Genomic DNA, 27986 nt, shown 5'->3' on the forward strand with positions numbered 1-27986 from the left:
ACCATAGCAAGAACAGTAATATTCCCTACCATCCTGAAATGAACAGTTTCCAAAGCACAGCACATCATTCTTCTTTAGATGATGCTTTGGTAGGTAGTGAATAATGTGTGACAGTGTACAATACAAAGAAACCTTGTTTTAATCTACTACTATGTTCACAAGGCAGGAATAATACTACTTTGCTATTACAGGACATTTTCCATGTAAGGTTCACAAAGTACTTTGAAAACACAAAAGAATGAAGTCTTGCAACACTCCCTTTCATCAGAGAAATGCCATCCCTGTTCTGTAAATGGGTAAACTGAGGAACAGAGTTAATTGCTTTGTTAGAAGTTATACAAGAAATCTGTGGTGGCATAGCCAGCAATAGACTCCAAGTCATGTGACTGCTCCTTCAAATTCAAATGTGTAGGGCTGTATAGGGAAATTAGTTCTAACATATACAGAAATGAGACCTAAAGAATAACAAGGATCAAATTCTGCTCTGATATACACCCACATGACCACATTGAAAATAACTCCAATATGGCTACGAATAAGATCACCCAAGTTCAGGCAAGAAGCTCATAGCAGAGATGGGAACAGAACACCGATTTCCTGACTCCCTGTCCAACATCTCTTCCACCACTATTAAGCATCAGTGCGTGGTACTGTGGCATAGCACTCTTGGCACGTTCTGTGTGCTGTACAGTGCCAAGCACTCTGTGAGCACTAAATAATAAATAATAATCCCTGAATAAAACCAGTCAGTCATAGTTTTACCCTCCCCTTAACTAGCTCACCCCAATGAAGCAAAACTGTTTTCTTAAAATGTAGAATCTTGGGTCACGCCCAAAAACCTGACACACAGTAATACCCTGACATGCAGCCAGGACCCTTAGAGTGCTCCACCTCCAGTACTCACTAGTCCACAAAGTTACCAGTCAGCATTGGGTCTAGTGCAGTTTTCCCACTGAAGTCAGTGGGAGTTTCATGTGAAAATATTTTAACAAGCTCTATGCCTAAGTAAGCTTCTCTCTCTGGGCCAGACTCGGCTTGGCCCTTACCTGAGTATACAGAGTGGGGGAGAATGCAGGGACACTTTCCTTCTCAACATGGCTTGAGCAGTGGGAGTGCTGTGACTGCATGATGCCCCAAAAGGAGAAGAAAGGACTCTACACAGGCTCTTAGAGCAGGACCAGTGAGTTGAGAAGAACAGGCTGTACCACATAAAGGGGCATAGTCACAGGCTCTGAGCAGACCTCAGAGAGACATCCTGCCTCCCTCCTTGAGACAGAAACCATCCCAGTGCTCCCCCATTGGCTGATGCTGCTCAAACACTTGTTTCCCCCTGAAAAAAAACTGACTCCTCCCAAAATGGTGGCACAAGGATACACAACAAATCTCACACTGACTTGTGCATAAAATCTGAAAGCATTGGCACAGGTAGCTGGCTGTCTGCAAATATATTTAATGGAGATATGGCTCCAGGAACCTACATAACAACCCTATGAAGCATATACGAATACCTAGGCACTTTATTTCTCCCATCTGTTACCACAAAGTGGAATAGTGTACTCAGCTACTATGCTCCGAGCACTCTGTGACTATCTTAAAAAGCATCTGCTAATGCATCCCATCTGTGCCGTGTTCTAACATACAGAACTCCTGCACATGTGTTTCTGCTCATTTTTCCCCCCATGACAGATTTTCACCAAAATGCACCTAGGCAACGGTTCTTTCTGCTGTCACAAATGTCTTTTTCATAGGAAAACACATGTGATTCTGCTGCCAAAAAATCTGATCCAGTAATTTGTCTGGAATCACAACAGGTAACATCATTTATTTCCCTATTACAGGATCACATCTTGTGACATTGCTGTTCTATCAAGGACATGCTAAAGAGGGACATACTTGGCACTCTGCTAGTGCTTTTCATCCATAGTTTTCAATTCAGCCCTACAAATTTTACATCCTGCTGTGTTCCTCGGTATTACATTTTAGTAGAGCTGGTGGGAAATCAGAATTTCCATCCTGCAGAAAATTCTGGTATTTCAAAATTTGTTTTAATCCTGACTGGGATAAGAAGTCGAAATATCCACACATTTTATGGAATGGAAATAGCCTAAAAATTGTGATTCAAAACATTTTGTTTCAACATTTCCTAACAAATGAAATGGTTTGACATTCTGGAATCAAAATATTTCGGTTTGGACGGTTGAACTGAATTGAAAATTTTAGTTTTGGTTTGATTCTAGATTAATCTGCATCTCCTTGAGCTGTAATAGTACTTCATACTTACCTGATGGGAATGTTGTTACGTGTCCAGGTAATCTCTGGCTCGGGGTAGGAGTCCACTACACACATGAATTTAGTGACCTCTTCTACTAATGCGTCCACGGTTTCCAGAGGAGTGTTGATAAGGGGAGCTACAGAAAGAAGGGGAGAAAACTTGCAATTTCAATCCTGGGTTTCTTCTGAGCAATGACTGCAAAATCATCAGATTGCCTGTTGACTTCAAGGGCACAAACCAATGGGACTCTGCTGCGGTGCAGAGTCAATGTAAGTGGGGTCACCTCCCAACCCCTTCCCTGGAATTCAGTAATTCTCTGACACAGAACTAGGCCACTTATAACTGGCTAGTGGGGCTGGCAATTCTCTGCACCCCCATCACTCTCAAATCTGCACACTCTTCCAATACACACTGGGCCTCCTACACTAGCATAGCTGAACTGAGGTTTCCATGGGCATTTATTACCTGGTCCATTTATCATGGGTTTTTTTTCTTAAACTCTCTAAGGGATAGTCCATGAAGTTACCCCAAACCTGGTGTGATTCAAAGAGTCACCGTTCAGTTCCTGCTTCCCCCTCCATGCCTGCTCAACAGCAGTGGTTGGCATGTTGAGGTGTGGGGGGCAGATCCTCGGCTTTGCACACTACTTGCCTACACAAGGAGAACTAGTGGCTCCTACAGCAGCTGCTCATCCTTGCATGGACCAGCAATGCTGGATCGATATGTGGGAATAAGGGGGCTCCTTGGCACCCTAGCGTAAGTGTGTAAGGTGGTGCACCATTGATGTCAAAATATGTGAGCTTCAGGAATCCTTGTCATTAATGCAGTCTGTTTCAGTTCTTCTGTATTTATTTTTTTTTAAATGTGTAATACTAATTACTGGCATAGGGATAGTTTATAAATTCCCCTGAGGTACGGCAATACTACAGCCTGACTGACACACAACCTTTTGTTTCTTTTTCCTTAATCAGCTAGTGCCCAGTGTGATGTAGATAATAAATAACTATCCCTTACATTTATTATTGGGCACCCATCATCAACTGAAATGCTGCTTTATCTTTGGAAAGGTATTTTCCATGCCACTTGGTAAAAGCTGAAGCATAGTTGGTAGAGATCAAACGGTACCTCTCGTAATTATTTTCCCTCCCCAGGGTGATCCCTGCAACCAAAGATACAAAACCAGTAACTCTTAATGTATGACTGCTAGAGACGTACATCCAGTACTTGGTACACTGGATTTCATTGACAGCTGTGCATATATTTGAACTAGCCATCTGCTTCTCTGTGAAATACTGCAGTGAACATGAAGGAGCAACAAGAGAAATTCCAGTGACCTTTAAACAGTACAAAGAAAATTACCTTGCCTGCACATACATTACTAAATAGATATACTGTGTTTACTGCAGAGATGTCTGCTACATTTTGATGTCTCTTGGTGGAAAAAATTTTGCCTACGCTATGTCTGCTTCCTCTCTAGCCAATACACTCAAACCTAAATATTCCTGAGCACTAAAATGCACCAAAAACATATGGCAATGTGAGGCACTCCAGTACGAATGAGACCGAATATTTAGATGATATAGTACAGAATTTGTGCCTGATTCTTTTCTCACTTACCTGGGTGTAACTTAGGATTGCATTGGTGTTATGGAGTCCAACTGGAGTAAAATTGAGGAGAATCAGGCCCTTCGTGCTAACTATATCTTTCAAGTTCATGTTATTGTACAGTATTTTTGAAAATTGCTACTAAAACATGTCTATGCTAATAACACTTCTTTTCAATGTGACTGCAAACTGCTCATAGTAATCAGTAATTACATATATGTGAAAAACAAATCATAATTCTGCAGCTAAAAAAAACAAGATAGTTGCATCAGGTTATCACTGCTTTAAAGTATGCAGGGTGTGTGTTTATTACAAGTCTCTTCCTCCTTGTTCGCAAGTGTTACAACTGGGGTAAAATCCTGTCCCCATTGAGGTCAATGGGAGTTTTATCACTGACTTCAGTGAAGCCAGGATTTCACTCCAGGTCCTATTGAAAAAGATGCCAAGAAAATAACTGTGTTGAAATGTTAGAGAAAACACACTATAGGCACTTTTTGAAGTCATTTACTATTGCTAGTACATTTTCTGCCCTAAGTCTGTTCATTTTAAAGAGGATTTAGTTATTTTGTGAATCAGATTTTATAGCTGGGTTCTATTATGGGATGGATTGGTTGCAATGGCTGTCTTGTATGTGACATTTTAATTTATATTGGCGTGCCTAGAGCTGTGGAAAGGTGCATTTTGATCTCAAGCTACTTTAATTAATGAATTAACTCAAATGCATATTGTATATTGCATACTGATTGTATTCATGAGCTAAATGTAGCTATGTTGAGGGAGAATGCAGTAACAGCTGATCTACTGGATGTATTATTGATAGTATTTTGCTCATCAGGCAAAACAAGATCCCTAAGAGTCAGGGAGTAAACAGATATAATGGGCACAATTAAAGAGTTTTATTTTACCTTTTTATTGGTAGATAAGATACCATTGGCTCTAGCACTATTCTGCTTTATGGGCCTAATCCAGCTCCCATTCAAATTAATGGCATAACTCTCAGAGCAGGATTAACCCTTATATGTAAAGGGAATGGCATCCATACAACTAATATTTTACCAATCAGAAAAACAGTTAAAGGAAAACTTGTTAACAGTGCCCTCTGTTGCTTTCTAAGCCTTTATAACAATAATGTTAATAACTGGGAGTATCCTGCACTTTCCTTCCTATCTTTTTATTTTCCCATATTAAAATTTAATGTTGGGATAATAGAGAAGATTGAGTAAATATTATTTTGCTAGGATGAGAGAAAAGAAGGACACAGGTCCAAGAAGTACTTGTTGTGTTTGTGTGACCCAGTAATTTGTGGGCTGTGCCACCATTTTGTTTCTGTCCAGAGAAAGATCTCCAAAATGGCAGTGACTGGTGCTTATTTAGAGATTGACATAAAAAAAGTCCTGATTTTGATGAGAACCAATGCTTTCCCAGACAGAAAATCACATCAAATCCAGTGGTGTCCATATTGCCAATATTTAAATTAATTGAGAAAAATGCATAGTACCTTGTGCCTAGGTTTGAGAAACCGGCCAAGACTTTTGCGTGCTGCAGCACACAGGTCAGTCAAGACTATGCTCTGATATTTTTAGATAACAATTATAACTTTAACTAGCATAACAAGACATATAACTGCTCCATCCTTAAGGCCATTCAGGTGCCATTTTCCTGGGCATCAACTGTAAGTTTAGGAAGTAGTAAAAGGATTCATGGTCAATATTAAAAGTTGTTAGTGTTTGTTACTTTCAGTGAGAAGATAGTAACCCTGTTTGAAGTTCAGTCCATCAGTTAGAACTGGGTTGTTTTTTATTTTTAAATTTAAACTTTTTTAAGTGAACAAATGAAACAGAAAAATAAAATTTACCCCCATTCCAGAATTGTAGACTCTTGGAAATAGTCAAACTTCTCTAGCTATGAACTGCTCTTGTGCGTATTTCTGACCATTGCTGATCCAGCTTTGCTGCAAAACCTATCAAAAATATTACTTTGTGGTCTTTTCAGCACACTTGGTTACATTCACATGTTCAGACTCTCTCATGAAACATGACAATTGACATGAACAGGATGTTTAGCTTTCTTAAAGAGAAAATCCAATGCAGATGTTTCATGAAAGGGCAGATGTCTCTTCATTGCATGATGGTATCAGAAAAATCACTTCTATCTCTTTTTTTGGTTTTCTTGTCTCTCCAGTCTTGCTACTATCTACCATGCTCTTCCCAAGCCTTATCTAGTGTTGCTGCCTTAATACAAAACCTTGGGGCCAATTTCCATGTCAATAAATTTGGAAAGCAAGGAAAACAGTCTGATCACCGGTTATAGGTATTCATCTTGACTTGGGAAGAGCTATTGCCATAATAAGTGACTAGCAGCTTCCTCTTGGGTTAAATTTCTTTTTCCAGAGAGAGTGTAGTTTATGGTATATTTTGATCCAGTCCTAATAATCAATATGGAAAAATAAAAAGGTTACATTTACCTAGCTGACAGTTCCCATATGGTAAATCTTCAGTTCCCATTATAATAAAGTTGCATTTGCGTCTCACAGAATTTTCTGAACAGATTTTTGGAATCTCATAATGGTGTGTGTGTGTGTGTGTGTAATATAAATGACATATGATATTAATATATGATACATGTGTATGTGTGTGTATATATATATATACGTGCATTTTGTAGGCATTTTATATATACACATGTATATGCATTATATATACAAATATGATTTATACATATACATACATAGATGCACAAGAATATCATAAAACTTTTGACCCTAACACATAGTATACCAGTCAGCAGCTAAGTCTTAGGAGCTTCCTTTAACATGACAACACCCATCCCACGCAAACTGGACCCAAAGAACATCCTTGCCCATTACAGTGACACTAAATGCTATTTGTAAATAAACAACCTTCAGTTTTAGGTAGAAATGCAGGATTATTCCATTGTTATCCTCTAAAGACAATAGAGAAATGACCAGACTAGTAAAACTGAAAGCCTTACATTTGTACAATTTTCAGTAATGACACAAGGTTCCCCCCTTCAAGCCTGGCCTGTCCTTATAAAAACTCCTTAACCAGTCACAAAAGCTAGGAGAAGATGAAGGCTGTTTAAACAAACCTTTTGGAAGTTTTTCAGCTAAGCTGAAGGCCGCCAGGGTGAAGATATGTATGAGTGGAATGTTCATTAAGTCTTTCATGGTTAATCCAGAATCATACAAGGCTCCTTTAGGCAAAGTGCACTGAGTTCCCTGCCGGTTTCATTTTAAACCATGGTTTGTTACAAAGTGCCTCAGTTAATGACTGTCTCTGCTGCGGAGTGTATGGGATCTAACTATAATCAGGAATTCTCAGACGTGGCTGCAGTGATGGACATGGCCAGCTGGTGTGCATCCACTTAGGTCAGTATGAAAATGTGAGGCTCATGAAACGAGAAAGCAAATCCCTTTAGAATTCCTTTTGAGCAAAGAGTGTGGAATACAATGGCCAAATGCCTTTCCAAACCAATAACCTGACCCAGTACAGCACAAATTGCCATGCCTTTACCCCAGCCGAAGGTAAATACACTAGTAATACGTATATTTGTCAGTGACACTGGATTTTCTTTCAACTTGGTCCTCTCTTTCTTTTTCTCCTTCTCTCTCTCTCTTTTGTCATAATCCCTGGTGAGTAGCTGAAATATACCACCTGTTCCACTTCAGATAGCACTTTTCTTTTGCTTAGTATATACATCTGCTAGAGCACAATATGTTTGAACCTGTGAACTGAAAGCTTGTCTTGTTTATCAAGGAGACTGTCAGTTCTCCAGATTTGTTGCAGCAAAATGACAAAGCAGTGTCATGTCCTGCAAATAGACTCTTGAACCCATACAAGCTTTGGGAAAGTGAAAGATTAATTGCTATCAGGGGAAGTTTCTTAATTTGTGCTCTGGAGGACCAAGTGTATTTTATTATAATCTCAGCAACAGCATGGTCAATTCAGGCAACAGTTGATGTATTCATTTTATGAAATATACATGTTAAATCTAGGCATGATTATCTCTGTGATTTCTTATTATTTGCCAAATCTATATTGAAAAACAAAGCACATTTTCAAGGGAACCTCAAAACAATACCTACATATGCACCCAATTTTTATTTATTCTATATTTATTTGTGTGTGCAGATGCCCAGCATTTGCATGTGTCCCAACAATGCCAGCAGTGCAGATTGGAAAGTTAGAGTCAAAATTGTCAAAAGTGGCCACTAATTTTAGGTGCCTGCTTTTTTTTAATGTACTTCATTGTATCTTCACTTCCTGAAGATGGGCACTGAAAAATTGAGGATCCCAAGATTAGTGACAACATTTGAAACTATAGGCCTAAACAACTATTTGAATTGCAACGACTAAATATCTGGGCTCTTCCCACATCCCCCACCTTGTGTGCCTGCTGTAGACAAGGAGTAACTTGTAGTGAATGTGCTAAAGCGCTGGTCAAGGAAGGAAGAAAAGTCCTACCTATCCACGGAGAACTAGCAGGGGCAGTAGCAGTCCTGAAACATCTCATAAAGTGAAGAGCTCAAAGGGGCTAGATGGAGGAGTAGGTGAGAAGGGGGGATATGTGAGGCTTGGATTCAGAGCACAGATATTGGAAAAACATTAACAAAAGTAGGGGACTGCCTTTTTGTTGTGGGAATGGGTGACGGGGATGGATCATTTGATGATTACCTGTTCTGTTCATTCCCTCTCGGGCACCTGGCATTGGCCACTGTCAGAAGACAGGATACTGTCCTAGATGGACCTTTGATCTGACCCAGTATGGCCGTTCTTATGTTCTTATTTCAAATAACAGGATTATGATTTAGTGCCACATGAAATCTTGGGTCTTTAAAAGTATTTCAGCCAAAACTCTGGATTGGTCCTAAAGATTAGTTGATGGCTGGCAGCCTCTTCAGCTATTGTTATGCTTAGCTAAATCTGCTTTATGGAGATAATTTGATGTCCCGTAAAGTCTATTTAAAAATTTGTTTATGAAAAAGTGTAGTGATCATGAATTGGATGTATTTCTAACATTCTGTCATAAAGCTTCCCAGTCTTCTTCTACCAATGAGTTATGTAACACAGATTTTAACCTTCAAAGTTAGGATGTATTACAAAAAGTTGAGGGTGGATTTTCAAAAGCAACCAGTGATAGTCTAACTACTCTGCTCCCATTGGAGTCAGTGGTAGATGCATCAGAGACTTCCATGGGAGCAGAGAGGAGTCAATGAAAATTTCACCCCATGCCCTTCGTGAATATTGTCTGCAAGGTGTAATTCCTGATATCAGTAATAACAAGTACTGTCTTAATTTAAACATATGGCTTGTAGTGTTGCGGGGTAGTGTTAGTCTGTATTTTCCTTTTTTTCCCTTGACATGTCAATAAAGAAAAACATATATATTTTAAAATATTTTAATGAAAAATGGGTCCAAATCAAAACAATGTCTCAAATCTGGACATTATTGGCTTTGCGTCTGAACTCAGCAGCCTGGCCCAATCTCTTATTTCAACATAGTATCTCAACTTTTTCTGCGTTATAACGCTAGACAAATATCTCCTTTGTCAGGAGCCTAGAGGAAGAATCTAAGACAGGGGTCTCAAACTCAATGTACCTTAGGGCCAGGGCCAGTCCTCAAATCCTCCCAGCGGGCCAATCATGTCACTAAAGATGGTGTTCAGAAAAGAACACCATTTTTTTAACTTTGAATTTCTTAGAAATAATAAAACTGTCGTGCAACTTTATACAGTTCTTCGCCTGCCAGAGATATTTTAGTCTTTGCTTCAATTCTGTCCGTTGGTTGATGTTTGGCCTCAGTGACTGAGCAGTTGAAACCTTCAGGATTGTGGCAAGGTGCGCCTCAGACAGTTGTGTTTGGTATTTTGACTTGTTTATATTCATTGTGGGAAAAAAGTGATGCTGCCTCCATGGCTGACTCTGCCCGGTGACCAGTGATGGTATCTCTGTCCCTCTCCCCCAGCCAATAGGAGCTGCAGGGAGTGGTGCCTGCAGCAGACATTGCCGGCAGCGTGGCTGCATGTGTCTTTGCTCCGCAGGCCGCAGTGGGGAGGTTCTCGGGCCACAGATGGCCTGCGGGCCAGGACTTTGAGACCCCCGATCTAAGACTTCCATTATTCTCATAACACTCTCTTGCTATATATTGTGCTGGATTTTTTAAATTACAGGCTCTGCCATAGTGGATGTGATCATTGACCAATCTAATCCAATATCCTATGTTGGACTGTGGCCATTACTTGACACGTTAATGAAATATGCAAACCTCCCTTGTAAGGCATCTAGCTAACTGCTATGATGTGTGCAGGGGGCAGGGAAATTCCTTGTCAATAATTGAAGGCAATCAGTTTGCATAGTAAAGCATGATATTTATTTGCCCTTATGTTCTTAACTCATATAGCTACAAATGTTTTTAATGATCATAAAATTATCCAGCTTTTAAACCCAGCCCCATGGCATTACTATTAATTAGGCTCAACAGCCTCCTGCAGCACTGAATTCCAATCTCATCTGTGTAAAGAAGTATTTCCATTAAATTTATTCTAAACTTGCTTCCCTTTAGTTCAATCATCCCACTTGTTCTGTAATTACATGAAGGGATGAATTCATTTTCACTCTGCCATTCATAATGCTGAATAATTCTGTCAAGTCCTTCTTAATCTTCTCATTTTGAGACTAAATTATCTCAGACTTTTATTTATTTCATTATATTTAGTGGTACCATAGTTCAGGTGCCTCAGGTTCACAGTCTCTCTTGTGGCCGGGGCTCTCTGGCCAGACTACATCCCCCATGCTACAATGCAGTCTCCCCTCTGATGTGGCGGCTCATTGGAGTCACAAGTGGGGGTGTATCATGGGAGTTGTAGTCCAGTCAGAGAGACTAGCCCATGTGGGAAGATAGGGGCATCAGTCACCCAAACTACAACTGCCCAATCTCTTTTCTCCTATTGTGGAAGTGCAGAGAAAGGAGCAGCTATTTCAGCCCTGTGGCCTGCATGTGGCTTGGTGGGTTTGGGGGGGTGTTCCCTACACAAAAGCCCAATACCTTAGGCTTTAAATGTATATGGTAAGTCTTGGTCTCAGATAACGCAATACTGCTGTATGAGAATCACTTCAAAGCTAAAGTCAGTTCAGTCCCTACAGAGCCCCCTACCCTGAAACATTTCCACTTTATTGGTATAATTTGGGAGAGAACCATCTTTCATTTACTTCCACACTTTCTCCATCCACCACGTTCACACAGACATGCAAGCTGACACCGAGCCATGCACTGCCTTCTGTTACACAGGTCACTGGAGTTACAGGATGTAACTGAGTTTTCATAGGGATATCTGAGGGAAGAAGATTCACACATTACATTTGAGTTTTGCTAGCAGTGCCCTTTTTCTACAAAGCATACAGCTAAGATGTGGCTATCTTTGTTCCCTAGCTGATCACTACGGATTAATCCTTTACTATACATGGGCCTCCCTCAACTGGGAGACCTCACTTTTCTTCTCAGTGAAGTACCAGCTTGCCAGTGCTTCACCTCGCTGATGAAAATCTTACAGACTAGTTATCCTCAGCAACAGTGCCACAAGAAATCCTGTTGCTGTGTTTCTGAGCCTGGTGGTGGTTTTGATTTCTCTACAGAGTGACACCCCAGGCAGGTGCATAAAGTCTTGGTGTTCACTGTTCTCTAGTTTCAGCCCCTCTGACTCTAAATGTAATAAGAGGACTGTAAACTCCTGGGCCACTATGCCCATTGATTTATGAAACTCTCACTCTATCACATGGTGCAACAGCTCAATGAGTGAGAAATCAGAGACACATTTAGAAACATTTAGCAGAGCCTGCATGGAAATCAGGTGAATATACCAACCCCTTTAACTTTTGGTGGGGATAGAGAACTTCCCAGTGCATTTCCATTTGGCAAAATTGGCTCTTACACAGAAATGCACAGTTACGTGGTCCCTTACAAAGCGATGTAGAGTGCATTTTATTATGTGGAATCTTAGATTAGAAGATGGAACCTGATGCATGTGATACCAAGGCATAAAAAGAAAATCACTTATTAAAGCTTGAAGTAAGATTGAAAATTCACATAAAATCTGTCATTGTAAAGCAGAATGGTCTCATATCTAAAGCATCATATGGGAAGATCTAGACAATCTAGATTCCATTCCCAGCTGCACTACAGACTTCTCCTGTGACTTAGGCCAAACTTCTCAAATTCGGATACCCAAATCTATTTTTAGCTATTTAAACAGGGGACCTGATTTTTCAGATGTGCCGAGTGCTAGCAGCTTCCATAGACTTCAATGGTAATTGGGGTTATCTATGCAAAATGTAATAAAGACTATGATGAGGTGTGTAATGGACTGGGATGCGTAAGGATATACATCATGTTGAGACAGATCCCAGTGTGGTACCATGTAGCATTGAGAAATAAAGTAAACCTGAACTTGACCAGATGGTGAAAGTAGATGTTATTGAGTGAATACTGCACCAATGAACAGGAGCCAGGAAATAAAGTTCCGTTGTCTCTTCCCAGAACTCGTGCGTCACACGTTAATTACTCTCAGCACCTCTGATAATCCCCCCCCCCCCCCCCCCCCACACACACACACAACTCTTACGTAGGTGCCTCAGTATGGATTCATGTGTCTAACATTAGGCAGCAGGTTTAAAATGTTGCTCTGTTACTATTTTTAATAGTCCTTATTTGTATTGTGGTAGTGCCTGGGGACCCACAGTGCTAGGTATTGTGTGAACAAATAAGTTCCTCAGTTTCATATGCATTTGAACAGCATGTAGCATAGAGGGTCCTGGCCTATGACAGTGGTCCTTAGGCACTACTGCAACATGAAAATAATAGTAGTTAGTTTCCTTGCTAGTCAATATTCAGAAACATATTTACCTTTCAGCAGGAAAGCACCCAGAAACAACTAGGTGTCATTGCTGAAATATCGTAATGTCACTGGAGTCAAATGGGACCTGGGAGCTGTTGCAACATTTGAACATCATGTGAGGAAATTCTATAGCTTGAAAAGTACCATCAACAATATGGCAGTTTCCTGCTATATCTGGCTGCAGATGAAGGGTAATGGAAATGGCACAAGAAATGCTACACCTGAACTGTGGCTGCCCTGTGCTATCATGCTGTCACCTTTGCCATGTTACATCTATCTGGTTGCAGGTGACTTATCTCAAACCCAAATCGGGGGTATCCCCTCCCCTTCTCACTTCACTGATATCGACGCAAGTTGCCACACAATGCTACAGCCTGTAATGCATTCTGCTAGTGACAGTAAGCATGCCTTGATGGCAGCCTAGCGCAGGAGCTACAGTGCAGTCCTTTTGGGTTATGTGCAGCACTTTTAAAAACCGTCAGCAGAGCTAAGGATATTTGCATTAAAACAGATGCTCTAAGTTACCCCTGTGCAACCCCTTGACTTCAATGGGCTTGTGCAAGTGTAACTGAGAGCAGAATATAACCTGTGATCTTTATTCCTTAATAATTCATCTGCTTCTCATTTGAAGCCATAATCCTTTGTGATATCCCAATTATTTCCACTAGAGAGAGGCTTGTGCGGTAAAGTTTAGATCCAGCTCTGCCCTTCACTAGAGTGTAGGGGTTCTTAGCTCTGGGGTTTTGGTTTAGCTCCATCTCTAATTTCTACAGCAGTCATGTTCTGTAGTACAGAGAGAGTGCACAGAAACACTTATACACAGCCACTCTGTCTGGACAGTCCCTGTGTGAGCAGGTTTCAGAGTAGCAGCCGTGTTAGTCTGTATTCGCAAAAAGAAAAGGAGTACTTGTGGCACCTTAGAGACTAACAAATTTATTAGAGCATAAGCTTTCGTGAGCTACAGCTCACTTCATTGGATGCATTACCTGTGTGAGCAGTAAATGGGGAGGAGAACCCTGTGCTGGCTCTGCATCCTGGGTGAATTTCAGTCCCTCAGAAGAAGCATTATGAGTGCAGAAGCACTGGCAGCTGAACACCAATGGCACACAACTGGAGGAGCCTGGCATAATAACACTTTTCGTATTGAAAAACTGAGATAGTCCGTGCATAAGTGATAGAAGAACAGCACCCAAGTACAGGAAACAATGAATTAGGGTGAGGTCGACTAGACTTTTTTTTAATGATATCCTATATTTGGAGCCTACTGTCTCCTGTCCTGCATCAAGGCTTTATAGAATGCTCTTTGCCATGTCTTTTCAGCAAAACCATGCAAAGGAAAATACACTGATGCAAATGTACGATTTTGCACTATGAATAAAACATTATGCACTCCTGTCCCTTATTCATAAACTTTGTCCTGGCTTTTCCATTCATTACTTGTTTATTTCCTTAAGATGCTCACTCTCAGGTAAGATACTTCATTTTCAACAGTTTCATTCCATGTAGCTGTCAATTAGGTTTCCTACACACCTGTACAGCATGTAGGACCTGATCTAAACCCCAGTGAAGTCAATAGGAGCCTTTCTATTAATGTCAGTGGGTTTTGCATAAGGTCTTTGTAGCTTGGCTATTGTAAACTAACTTCACTTAACTGATTTTAATGCAGCTAAGCCTCTTTACATCAGTGGTGGATCTGGCCCTGCAAGGTCCATTGTCTCTTGCGAGAGTGTCATGCTTCAGACCTTTAAGCATGATGGGTGTACAAACCCCATAGTAGACGGGAAGGGGATTACTGCAACCCCTGCACATTATGTAAAGAGTGGTGGAAGAGTTCAAAAGGGGAGCAGTCAGTAGGCGGCAGCCCTGGGAGCAGAGCAGAGTGTTTATCTTCCCGGTGCCTAGGGGGCAGGCCTGGTGAAAGGCAGTAGAGCCTGCCTCCTTTCCTATGGATGATCCAAGTTCCCTGAAATGAAGGCAGGTTCTTTGTGGACATTGAGCTGAATTGTAGCTTGCCCAGGGCCTCTTGGAAGGAAGAGAGGCCAGTGGCTTGTCTGTCTGGGACTGTCTATTTGTTGCCTTTTCTTTTTTCCAATGTCTTTGCTCTTTTCTTTCTTCCCTCGTACCCTAGAAGGGGTAAACTCCAGAGGAACTCAGCCAGAGGGCTCATATTCAGTTCCTGGGTGACCAGCTGCCCCAGTCTGAGTGACCAGAAACCAAGTGAGTGTATAACCTGCCACACCTCAAGGGGGTGCCGCAGGGGAACTAGGATGGTGACATTAAAGGTATTGTGAATGTTTACGTGACGGATCCAACAAGGCTGGTTGGAAAATAGGCTTTTTCATGGAAAGTTTTGACAACAATGGAATAAATGGTCTTTTCTGCAAATTTCCGATGGAAAACATCTGTTTGGTAAAAAATTCATATAGAAAAAAACCCAAAACCTGAAAACCAAAACATTTTGGCCACAAAGCCATAATATTTTGATTCAAAAAACCTGCTATGGTGCCTCAGGGAGTTTTAGTTCAGACACCTGATGCCCCTGTTCTGCTAGATAGGCTGGACTTCCTGGTCAGCGTGTGTCCCATGAGGCACCATAATCTCCTCTCTTGGAGTCGGGAGGCAGTTTATCATGGGAGTCCCTGGCCATGTGCATGGTGGGCAGACGTAGACTGTCCCAAGAGCCTAGCTCATAGAAGAAAATGGAGCCAGGAGGCAACTGAACTACAACTCCCATGAGACACTGCAACAGCATTTCCAAATGGAAATATTTCTGGTTTCAGATGTTTGTGGGGGAGGGGAGGGTTGACCAAAAAAATGTAAATGTTCTGTTGAAAGCAGACACTTTTTAGTTTAACTGACATTACAGTTTTGTTGGCAAATTTTCAACTAGCCCTAGTCAACTATATAATAAAAGCAAAACATAGCTCCTTTTGTACTTATTGTACTGTTTCGCACGTCAAATTTAGCTCCAGCACAGGAAAATGCAACTGACCTGAATGGGCTGAGTTTCGCCCTGTAGGTTCGTCCTGTTTGCTGTCATTCACTATCAAGACATCAACCAGAACTGTGCAAAATATTCACAGTCAGCATGAAAGCTCATACAAGTCACAGGATTTGTTACAACCTGTACATCCAGACCAGGTCTTTCAAAAAGTTACCTGACGCACACAGGGCTAGTTTTTTAAATGTATTTGGGTGCCTAAAGATGTAGATAGGTGTAGTGGGATTTTCTAAAGTGCCAGCCTCCCACAATGAGAGTTAGGCACCTAAGCACTTTTTTGTAAACTCTCTTAGGCATCTATCTGCATCTTTAGGAGCCAAGTATCTTAAAATTCTGCCCCTTTGGAGGAAGTTTGTGCACAGTTTTGAGAGAACATGGGCTGATTTATGGGGCTGCATCAGAATCTGGTGAAATTTGCAAGTTTCTTGAGGTGAAACGCTCTCATTTTGACTGAGTTTCACTTTGAGATTTTGAGTTCATCCAAACTCAAACCAAAACATGGGCTTTGTGAATCCTCACGAAACAAAACCAGAGAAAAAAATTAACACAGACCCCTGTAGAGGGAAACCACCAGGATTTGCACAGCTCTGTTTGTAGTATGTATCATGGTATTTTTCAGTGTGTAGCCAAGAGCTTTTTCTTGTCTCAATTATGTTTATTCTTGGAAATGGAGAAGTAATGCCACACTCTCAATAACAGAAAGTGAAGTACAAATATGAAAGCATTGCTGTGCCTTGAAAAGGAGAGCTTTCGTTTTAGGAGTCCTTCCTGAACAATGTGGTAAGGGTCGGCAGACTTCTAGACTCGCCCACTATGGCTAACAGATGTTTCTCGCCTCTGTAGCAACTCTTCTGTAGCAGCGCTTCAAAGGGAGTCAGGGGCTGAGGCGCATATATTGTTAATCCAGAAGAGAGTGCTTGGGTAGCAAACAGGCTGGTGGTGTTAAGGAGCTAACATCTAGTTACCACCAGCAAAATTCCCTCATACTGGAGGGAGGGTAACAAGGTGACTTACAGTCCTGGGTACCTCAAGACCCATCAAACATACCAAAGCCTTTAAGCAAAATGAACCTTCTTGAAGAGCCATGTAACAACCCACGTATCTTTGGGATGACAAGGGCAGCAGCACCTTGTCCCAGCAACCACATGATGAATGAGTAATGCTGGGCTTCGTTTCCCAAAATAGTTTAATATGAAATCGTAGTAAACTGTGCTGCTAAGTGATTCTCCTGCTGCAAGCCTCTGCCTGAGGATTTATCATAATATTTGCCTCTTCTGTGAGAGCTTTGCAGTATCTTGGCATATAAAAAAGCATTGGGCCAAATTAATCCCTGGTGTAACTCCACTGACTCCAATGGAATTACACCAGGCTTGAGTTTTACCCCTCCTCTTAATATGCTCCAGCTGCTGAGAGTGGTGCGTGCGTGCGTGCGTGCATGTGTGTATGTAGCAGGAGGGGGATTTCCTAGTAGCAGATTGATAATTTATATGTCCTCTGGTACATAAACTACTTCTTCAAACTGAAATCTCATGTGTCCCTTGCTGGACATCTGTTATCTGTAAGCGTGCGGCTCAGCCTCTGAGAGAGGCCCTTCCAGGAAGCGTGCAACCAAAGACTAAGTCAGCTATGATGACATTTTGGGGAACAGTGATGGGATCAGTAAGATTTTCTGCATGAGCATTGAGGAATCCTACCAGTCGTTAATAGTCGTCAATGTAGGAACGACTCGTATAGGTCTTAGGAACCATGGATGCCACTTTAACAGCACAGTAGCTATCACAACATGACAAGAATAAGTCTCAGGGCTAGCAAAAGGTTCTGTTCTTATGCAGTGAATGAGGCTATACAGAAGGGTTCACTTGAGTAAAAGGTACCCTTTCTCTCCATCTGTAAATAAATTTCTAGGTTGAAATTCTAGCCCCATTGAAGACAGTGGCAAAACGCTCAATGACTTCAATGGGGCCAGGATTTCACCCATGTAATGTCTGACAGCTCAAGAAAACATGCAGTGTGTAAGGGACATCTTGTTTTATTTCATGCGCCGTGGAGGTCTTTGAATGTAAGCGCTGAGACCTTGAACTGTACTCTGGATTCAATAGGGCACATACATCTGAGCACTAGGGTGATAAGTTTGCGATGACCTGGGAGGGGCTGCTGCAATTTGTAGAAGCTGGAGCTCTTTCAGGGAGTGAGGCCTCTGTCCTAGATCTAATGAGCTGAAATGATCAAGGCTGGAAGTTGTAAGTACATGAATCAGTATCGCTAGATCTGGTTTCCAATAGGGGAAAGGGAAAATTCTTGGCCATTCAAAGATAGTAATGGGACTTTTTGGATATCCACTAGCATACAGTAGTTCAGAAAGACCCAAAAGCTGTGAACAATGAGAGCAGATTTCTTTCAGGGTTTCTAATTAGTAACCTGATTTAGGTACTCAGTCTAGATTTAGCTGCCAGAATGAAGGCACTCAAATTTGAAAATGTTGATCTGTGTCAAAGATCAAAGATGCTGCACAGATCGATCATTTATGGAGGTTCTCTGAACATTCCATAAATTTCATTTTGAGTAAAAATTAAAATTTGATGCAGGTATCTCAGAAGACATAACTATTGCTATATCCGCTCTTCCAATTGGAGTCTCCTCTGAACAGGATGGGCTGGGGGATGTGATTTCTCTAAGGATTTATCTACATGGGGAAGCTATTGTGAAATGAGCCAGGGTGTCAATTTAAGAGTGCAATAGCTATTCTGCACTAACTCCCTGTATGGGCACTCTTATTCCACACTGAGTGCCTTGGTGTGGCTTAGCTTAATCCACTTCCAAAGTACTGAATAGCTGTTCCAGGATATTTCCCCATGTAGACAAGCTTTAAGTCATGACAGCAATATATTTCTTCCAAATTCCTTGAATATGTTTCATGGGGGAAAAGGAAAGAGATGCAGATGGTTGGAAATCTAATCAGCCAGTACCTCTAAATACCTAGCAGCTAAGAATCCCTCAAACCAAGATATTAGTCCTATTCTGGATCAAGAGCAATGGAACAAAACTATAAAACTTATTATATCCAGTTAAAGCTGCAGCTGATTGACATTAAAACCATGTGTGAAGGAAGCTGTAAATGAAAGCACTGTTCACTTTTGAGATTCATATCACTGAAGCTAAGTACTCCTTCAGGGGACCTTCAGTGCATATATTGGCCTCACCATAAGCAGACTACAAACTATGGGCCAAATTCTGTCCTTGCTGTGTATATGAAGCTGTCACTGAAGTCAGGAATCATTAAAATGCAACCATCTCTAAGGTGCAATGTGACAACTGTTTTAACTGTTCATAGTCATGTAGGACAGAATGAGAGGCAGAATATAACGTACCACTGAAATCACAAGGGGGATCTACTGTGGCCAGAACAACTTAGCTCCCGAGCTTTTCAAAAAGCCCAAGGGATGCAACATGTCACAAGTGGTCATGCGCCTCTCCTGCATGTCCACTCCCCAGAGCTGGTCCGCCCATTCATTACAAACTCTGCCCAGCAAATGAGTGTCAAATTCTATTCTACAACCAGTAGAGACAGGGGAACTATTAGGCAACTGTCTTCAGTTCCTTGATTCTCTTCACAACTCCACCCTAGCCCTAGCCCTGGGGCTACTCCAGCCTATGTCAGTTGAGTAGGTAGAGGGCCCCAAGATACTTCGCCCTTCCCCGCATGCTCTATGTCCCATTGTCGTCTCCCTTTCTCCCCCTGTCCCCCAACCGTGTTCTGTGTCCCCCAGTGGACCCCTCCAGCACTGTGTCCCCTCCCTGCATGGCTGCATCAAGGTTAGGGTGCATGGGAGAGACAGAATTGTTTGTTGCATGGGACAACAGAATGGAGATCTCCAGTAGGAGGATGTTATGCTTACAGAGAGACTTCCTTTCCTTCCCAGCCATCAGGCAAGCAAATTATTGTGTGTGAGGAGGGGAAGTAAGGAATGACATGTCCCCCACTGCCCGCTCGTTACCTCCACCATGGTTGTGCCTATGATCCCAGACACTGAGAAAGGAAACATCATTTCTCTAATAGCTGTATTGTAACCTAACCAAGGATACTTCATGGAAAACTAGTTAAAACTGACCTTTCTAGCGGCGTGTTTTCCTGTGAAAGAGTGATGTTTTGAAACCAAAAAACACTTTAGGAAATGTGTTCATTAAGAAACTTCGCCTGATGGGTGACTCAGGCTTTTTTTTGGGAGGAATGGTTGTTTGGGGAATATAATAAGACACTCTATGAAACATTAGAGAAGAAGAAATCCCTGAATTAAGCAATGGCACCAGTCCTAAAAAACTAATCTACCAACTGAAATACATTTTTAACTAAATAAATAAATTTTTGAGCATTCTTGGTCAAAATGTATGGTTAACCACAGTATTACCAAGTCCAAATATTCAAACATCGCAAGCCAGGCCTTTGAAAAAATACAATAAGTTGAGGTCTTTTTATTTTCCTTCTGGTGTTTGAGCCTTTAAGGTCACATTTTCAAGCTTTTCTCCACAACCATAAGGGCTAGAAACTTACTTAATTATATTTTAAGTAAAGCTAAGATGCTCTCCTAAGCACATGACTCCAGGAGCTGGGGCATTAAGCAAAACACCAAATATCACAAGACTCACAATGAAATCACAAGAGCTGGCAATACTCCTGCAATCCTCATTCACAAAAGTGGTCATTACTCATGTTAGACATCTCATTAATTTCAGTGGAGGTACTTGTGTGATTAATTATTGCATGATAGTGATCTTAGGTGGTGGATTCACTTAAAATTACCTAGCAACTGATCGCCAGGTCAAATCAATGGAACAACTCCCATTGAATTTAATGGGAATTTGATATAACTCTACAATGAAAAAGTTAACACAACTTAAGGGACAGATTTTCAAAAGTGCCTAAGAGGTTTAGGAGCATGAGTTCCATCTACTTTCATGGAAACTTGTGCTCCTAAATCTCTTAGGCATGTCATTCCCTTCAGATCTTCATGTCGTGATATTTATGTGTGGGGTGACATTCAGATTAATCATATGTGTATATATGGAAACAACTTGGTTTTTAACGAAACAAAATTCATTGTATAAGTAAGAGAAGGGGCCAGTTGTCCTATTTCTGATGCTGCCACTAATAGTTACAGCCACTAGCACGGTCCCTGGTGTGGATTTGAGCTACTATTACCACCAGCAAATTGACACTGAGGTCTTCTGGGGCTCTGTGATTTAACTTTCAGGTCTGCTTCTCTAACCCCAGTGCTGAGCTTGAGAGGGCTCCTGGGGGCCATAGAATCTCCCCACCAGACTGAAAGGGTTATGATGAGTTCCTGGCCTTTGAGGGTGTTACCCTCCCCCAGATACTGATAAATTATCCATCCTGAGACAAGCTCCTAATGAGCAAATGGTTTTGCCTCTGGGAAGCACCGGATCATACCAAGTATCACGTCCTCCCTAAGTATTTTCCTGATGAAGCATAAATATGCTTGATCCCCTGCAAAATCTCCCCTCCCCACATGCCAGGTTAGACACCACAAGTTGCACACCACACCATGCTGTCAATGTATACAGTGCATTTTTCAGAAAGCAAGCATCAACATTTCCAGCAAGTGCACTTCATAGTGGTTTCTTTGCCAAATGGTGCTGCTTCTAGCCTGGGATATATTATGGGAAGAGTGAATAGATTCCAGATTTCCTTCAACATTCCAGATTGTTTGGACTCCCCTTTTAATGAAATATTGGTAGACCCTCACCGTAAAGCCCTGTGTCCTATGTAGTCATCTAAGAGTTTATATGTGTGACATAATGTACCCGTGTTCACACCCTAGAGCAGGGGTCTCAAAGTCCTGGCCCATGGGCCATCTGTGGCCCAAGAACCTCCCCACTGCAGCCCACGGAGGAGAGCTGCTGGCAAAGTCTGCTGCAGGCACCACCCGCTGCAGCTCCTATTGGCTGGGGGAGAGGGACAGAGATACCATCACTTGTCACCAGGCAGAGTCAGCCATGGAGGCAGCGTCACTTTTTTCCACAATGAATATAAACAACTCAAAATACCAAACACAACTCTCTGATGCCCACCTTGCTGCAATCCTGAAGGGTTCAACTGCTTAGTCACCGAGGCCAAACATCAACCAACTGACAGAACTGAAGTGTTGCCAGGTGTCTGGCAAACACTAAAAACTCTCTGGCAGGCAAAGAACTGTATAAAGTTGTACACCAGTTTTATTATTTCTAAGAAATTTGAAATAAAAAATACAATAGAAACATTTTCTTTTCTGAACACCATCTTCAGTGACATTATTGGCCCGCTGGGAGGATTTGAGGACTGGCCTTGGCCCTAAGGTAAATTGAGTTTGAGACCCCTTCCCTAGAGGCTGTTGTAATATTTTTTTACAAGGCATGCCTTGTAAATTATCCTTTGAAAACTCATAATTTGTTGGTCAGTATCATCCTGATAAAATATGTGGCAACATCATATGCAAATTTATAACATTTCCCCATATGATATTATTAACACATGTTCCAAATCCCACAGCCCTGCCTAAACTGAGGTTGGCAAACAAAGGAATGTGTGCTCTGCCTAATTTGCATTTAAGCAATAAACAGAGTCATCAAGCAGGAAGGGAAACAAAGGAAGCTCAAACAGGTGAGAAAAGCCAGCAGGGAACATCCTTCCACACAGACTGTTTGTCTCCTAGCGTCCAGCTGGATATGTTTTTCAAGAGAAGGACTGAAACTATAAAAAGGAGGGACAAACGCCCCACAACATCCATCTCTCTCTCTCTCTGCCCATTGCATTCACTGCACCTGAAGTGACAAAGGAATCATTTGCTGGACTCTGGGGGAGGGGTCCTGACCTACAGGTTTGGTCAGTAAGACTGATGAAAACATGTGGTGAGAAACTTGGCTTGAATCTGATATTGTTTGTTAAATTAGGCCCTAGCAAATGTCTTATCTTTATTTTTCCTGTAACCATTTCTGAATTTTATGTCTCATTACTTGTACTCACTTAAAATCTATCTCTTTGTAGTTAATTAACTTGTTTTGCTGTTTTATCTAATCCAGTGTGTTTAAAATGAAGTGTCTGAATAACTATTTGAGAGGATTCGCTGGCATATTATTCCTTTAAAGAAATAACAGACTTACAATATTTTGTACTGTCCAAGAGAGATCTGGGCAGTACAGGACATACATTTCTGGGGAGAAATCTGGGACTGAAGGAGTGCTGAGGTCATCCCACAGTATAACCAAGGCTGGTGAGAACCAGAGGGTAGGCCAAGTGTGGCTGGCAGGTTCCGTTACACACACACAGATACTCAGGGTGTGGCTTGCATGCTGGAAGGTTGTTTGTGAGTGGGCCAGGTGGGAGCTACTTCAGCAAGGCATTGTAAGACACCCAAGGTTGCAGGTCAGGGGTGACACAGCTGCTTATTAGTCTGGATTATACCTTGATATGTCACAATATGAAATTGTATTAGCCTTGTGTGTTGGCTAAGCAAGATGTTAGGATTTTACACTCAAGGACCTAGACTGTGCCAGATAAGCACAGCCATGAGTGAGGTCTGGTGTAGAGCTGCACTGCCGCAGCAGGGAGCTTGGGGAGGGATTGTGCTACTTAAATCTGAAGGACGGTTGCATGCAGCACCATCTTCCCTGTGTTCCCAGTCTGCTCTGGAAGGCTGATATACAGGTGGGCAGAGCTTTGGCCCTACATATTCTCTTTGGGGAGCCTGATGACAGTATTTCCTGTGTGCTCTCAAATCCAGAGACTGCAACCGTGGCTGATCCTAGTGTGAGGTAAAAAGGTGGGGAAGACTTCTTGTATCCACCCTACCGTGCACCCTTGCAGGACCCAGTCACAATCTGGCATCAAATTAGTGTTTAAATGAGGACAGGATGGCTCCTGGGTTGGGGAGGATGTTACACTGTCTTTCGTCATTACTCCACCCATTCTAATCCAGCCCAGATTGGTAGTCACCAGAAGCCATTACTATATATTGTCTGTTCAGTGCCCTATGTGAAAAGAATTAGCTGTTCCTCAGTCCTATTCCTCCTGGTAAAATGGTCTGAGGAAGTTGCAGAGATACCTACTCTTTTCATGTAATAAAGATGTGGTTTGAAAGGCAGAGGTGCTGAAATAAATTGATAAATTAGGATCCTAGAACTGTAATTTGACTTTTATACAATTGCAGCCAAGAGGTTTTCTAATGCAGATTTAAAGTCTGTGTAAGGCTGTTTAATTTTGAATCTACAAAGTTGTATCAGTCAGTAATCAAATCTTGCCAAATGATTTGATCCAAAGTGAACAAATTGTATGTTTTTTAGCAGATGTTCCATAAATTTTGCTGCAAGTAGACATGTTAGTACTAGATGGACAGATCACATAGCATAAGTGCTATGGTCAAGCAAATCTGAGTGGTTTTGGCATTCAAGCACTGGAGTATATGTATGGCTCCATGCTGAGTAATTTAACAATACAGACGTGCATAGTAACACAAGCAGTGACGTGTTAATTTATGGACCATATGGCCCAAGACCCAAAGCAACAGTAACTGAGAGGGAACATCCATCCACTAAAACAGAGAAAGTTTGCCCCAGTGTTCTTGCCCAGAATATCCGTATTGAACAGTAGGCAGTGCAAGAGTTCATTGTCACCCTCCACTCCAGAGGTAGCTGCATTTCAGTGGTGCTATGTCTATAGTTTGTACTATAGTTTGGCCTTCTAAGATGTAATGTATTGTTATTAATAGCACACAAGGAACCATGTGTTACATGTTCAAATCCTCAGCAAATGAAATGTGAAAAGAAAAGCCCAGGATATGGTATAAACCTTGCTGCTCTGAAAAAAAAGAGGGATGCACCAAATTAGTTTCCTTAGGCACTTTTTTCACATCTCTGACACTGTCTCCCATTTAGATCTTGAGCAAAGAGGAAGGAGAAAACTACAAAAATTGAAATGCAGTCACCATCTGGAAGCTCCTACGATGCTTTTACATTTTCAGATTTCTTTGGGATGACTGAATGGTTTTAAATTTGCCAGTAGGACTCCAAGATCTCTGTACAGTCATAGATTGGTTCCACAGCTTTCAGTTATTACATATGTGAAAATGATTTTAAAAAATAAAGCAACAGTTGAGTTATAAAATGCCTGAAAGGGTCACTTATTCAAGAGTGGACTCTAAGGATCTGATCCAAAGCCCATAGAAGTCAATGCAAAAACTCCCATTAACCTTGGTGGGCTCTGGATCAATCCCAAAAGTTTTGGGAACACTTTTCTCTGTGCAAGTTTTTGTAAATGCAAAATACAGTGCACCTCGGACTCCTGAAACAAGAAAATGCAAGCATCAGCAATGGATAAAAATGCAAGCAAACCTCTTCCGGTTCCTGGTTTCAGTTCAAACTCAGTCCTAAGATGATTTTGAATACTTTTGTGGTTCAAGTTGAATAGTTCACAGACAATTAGGAATCAAATACTGAAGAGCATTAGGTATTTTCAGGCTAAATATTAGAGAAACTTTCCTAAAAGATCAGAAAAATATTCAGAGACCTAAAGAATAGAAATCATACTCAGGGACTGAAAAATCTTACACACTTTTTTGGTGTGCACAGCAGCAATATATATGCATCTATAGTTTATCACTCTTTGAGGTGTCTAATATAGATAATCTTCATTTATGATTTAATCCAAGTCTGACTGATTTCAAATTACTAGTATGAGCTAAAAATAGTCTTGATTTTATTTAATGGTTTTAGAACACCATCTAAGAGAACACAACAAATTGGTAACTGCACATACACATTGTGTATTGTGATGGTTAGAATTCTGTGGTGTCACTTTGCTGACATGAGTACCACTGGTATGTGCCACAAAATGCTGCAGCCCTCATGGCTTTGTTTTGAAATTTAACCTTATGGTGATAGTAAGTGTGAGTCAACAGAGTGCAGCACAGAAGCTACCTGACTGGCTTTATTGTGACGTGAGACATTTTCACACATCTGGAATGATAATCTGAGAATATATCAAATTATCCCATGGAGGCCCTGCATTTTCATCACAGTTATAACTGTGCTTCAGACAATGGAATTGCAGCTTGCAGAGAGATGGGCAGAGTTGGCACCCGAGGCAGATGAGAGAGTGAATCCAGGTCAATACTTTAGAGAAGTACAAGGTATATTGTATTGAAAACATAAAGGCAAGCCGAGAGGGGTTGACAGGAGGCAGGGGCATTGTATAAGGGCAAAAGAAGGTGAGAACACTAGTCGTGCTGGTTGGATTGCAGACAAATCCTCCCACAGCTGCATAGACTGCATCTACTCTGCCCCAGCCACCTCATTCAGAAACGTGTCCAGAAAAGGCCAGGATACAGTATATATCCCACCCTAACAATGGTCAGAGATACTGCAAAATGTTTCCCTTGTGCCCTCAAAAGGGCAAGATTAGGGCCTTACTCATTACATTTGTCATAAATATAAAGGGAAGGGTAAACACCTTTAAAATCCCTCCTGGCCGAGGAAAAATCCTTTCACCTGTAAAGGGTTAAGAAGCTAGGATAACCTCGCTGGTACCTGACCACAATGACCAATGAGGAGACAAGATACTTTCAAAGCTGGAGGGGGGGAGAGACAAAGGGTCTGGGTCTGTCTGTGTGATGCCTTTGCCAGGGACAGAACAAGAATGGAGTCTTAGAACTTAGTAAGTAATCTAGCTAGATATGCGTTAGATTCTGATTTCTTTAAATGGCTGAGAAAATAAGCTGTGCTGAATGGAATGGATATTCCTGTTTTTGTGTCTTTTTGTAACTTAAGGTTTTGCCTAGAGGGATTCTCTTTGTTTTGAATCTAATTACCCTGTAAGGTATTTACCATCCTGATTTTACAGAGGTGATTCTTTTACTTTTTCTTCTATTAAAATTCTTCTTGTAAGAAATTGAATGCTTTTTTCATTGTTCTTAAGATCCAGGGGTTTGGGTCTGTGGTCACCTATGCAAATTGGTGAGGGTTTTTTATCAAACCTTCCCCAGGAAGAGGGGTGCAAGGTTTTGGTGAGAATTTTGGGCGGAAAGATGTTTCCAAATGAACTCTTTCCCAATAAAATATCCCGGTTAGATGTTTGATGGTGGCAGCGAAAGTCCAAAGGCAAAAGGTAAAATAGTTTGTACCTTGGGGAAGTTTTAACCTAAGCTGGTAAAAGTAAGCTTAGGAGGTTTTCATGCAGGTCCCCACATCTCTACCCTGAGTGGGGAAGGAACCTTGACAACATTGTTAATAAACAGACTAACTCCCAGCCACAGAAACCACTCTTCTCTGACTCCTCTTCACAGGGACAGGCAGCTGGAGTTGGCTCTGCAGGCCACATCTTCCATCCAGCGATGGATGTAGCTTCCTGATCCAAAGGGTGCACTTTGCTGCTGCCACCTCACCTGCCAAGGGGCTACCAACTACCTGCAGAAGCACCCTGTGTCCCGGTACCAAAACCCTAATGCCACCCTGTGGGGGGGAGGCCACCCCAGTGTGGGGGATGGGGACGTGGGACTGGAGAGTGAGCTTGACACACACTCACCCCACAGCGACGGCTCCTGTCCCACAGGTGTGGGATCAGCTCCCAGCTCTGTGAACTTCCATGAAGGGTCACAGCACCTCTCAGGTTTGGCCCAGCCACTCCTCTTTCATGACAGAGGGGTGACTGGGCCAAACCTGGGTAGCACTGTAACCCTTTGCACCAGATCTCAGGGCCTGGAGCAGACAGCTGGGACCCACAGAACAGGAGCCACTGTGGGTGCAATTGTGTCCATGAACCCCTACTAAAAAACCCCTGCTTTAGTCTTAAACTTCATGTGAAGTATTAGTCATGGTTGCATAACTCAAGTTTTCATATTGACTTCTGATAGCTGGTTTCCATTCCTGTAAGTGCTTCAGCAATTGTTGCTGACTTCACCTTTGGCAAGACTCTTCGAATTATGATCTCATCCTTTTCCACAGCATTGAAATATTTTGTTCTCATTTTCTCTCAGATCTCAGCAAAACCTAACACATTATGGCCATATTCATTTTGCAGAGCTCTGTGCTTGCAGTGTTTCTAGTTGGGTATAAGTCTAAAGAATTAGATTGAGATTAAGTCTAGAAAGGTGCTGAGATACTATTGCACAAGTGCCATAGAAGTGCCTATAAGGAAATAATACAAACACAACT

General features: G+C 41.6%; 1 protein-coding gene across 1 annotated transcript in view; it reads right to left on the minus strand.

The window, feature by feature from the left end:
• MUSK (muscle associated receptor tyrosine kinase) overlaps window positions 1-7161 on the minus strand; it is a 92856-nt gene extending 85695 nt beyond the window's left edge. The window contains exons 1-2 of the mRNA XM_043515032.1: window positions 6986-7161; window positions 2282-2408 (exon numbers count right to left, since the gene is read on the minus strand). Coding sequence (XP_043370967.1) covers window positions 2282-2408; window positions 6986-7064 — 206 coding nt within the window. The 5' untranslated portion in view covers window positions 7065-7161. The remainder of the gene's footprint in view (window positions 1-2281; window positions 2409-6985) is intronic.
• Window positions 7162-27986: the final 20825 nt, after the last annotated feature.

Source organism: Dermochelys coriacea, chromosome 5 (genome assembly GCF_009764565.3).
Source record: "Dermochelys coriacea isolate rDerCor1 chromosome 5, rDerCor1.pri.v4, whole genome shotgun sequence".
In the NCBI taxonomy this organism is placed as follows: Eukaryota; Metazoa; Chordata; order Testudines; family Dermochelyidae; genus Dermochelys; species Dermochelys coriacea.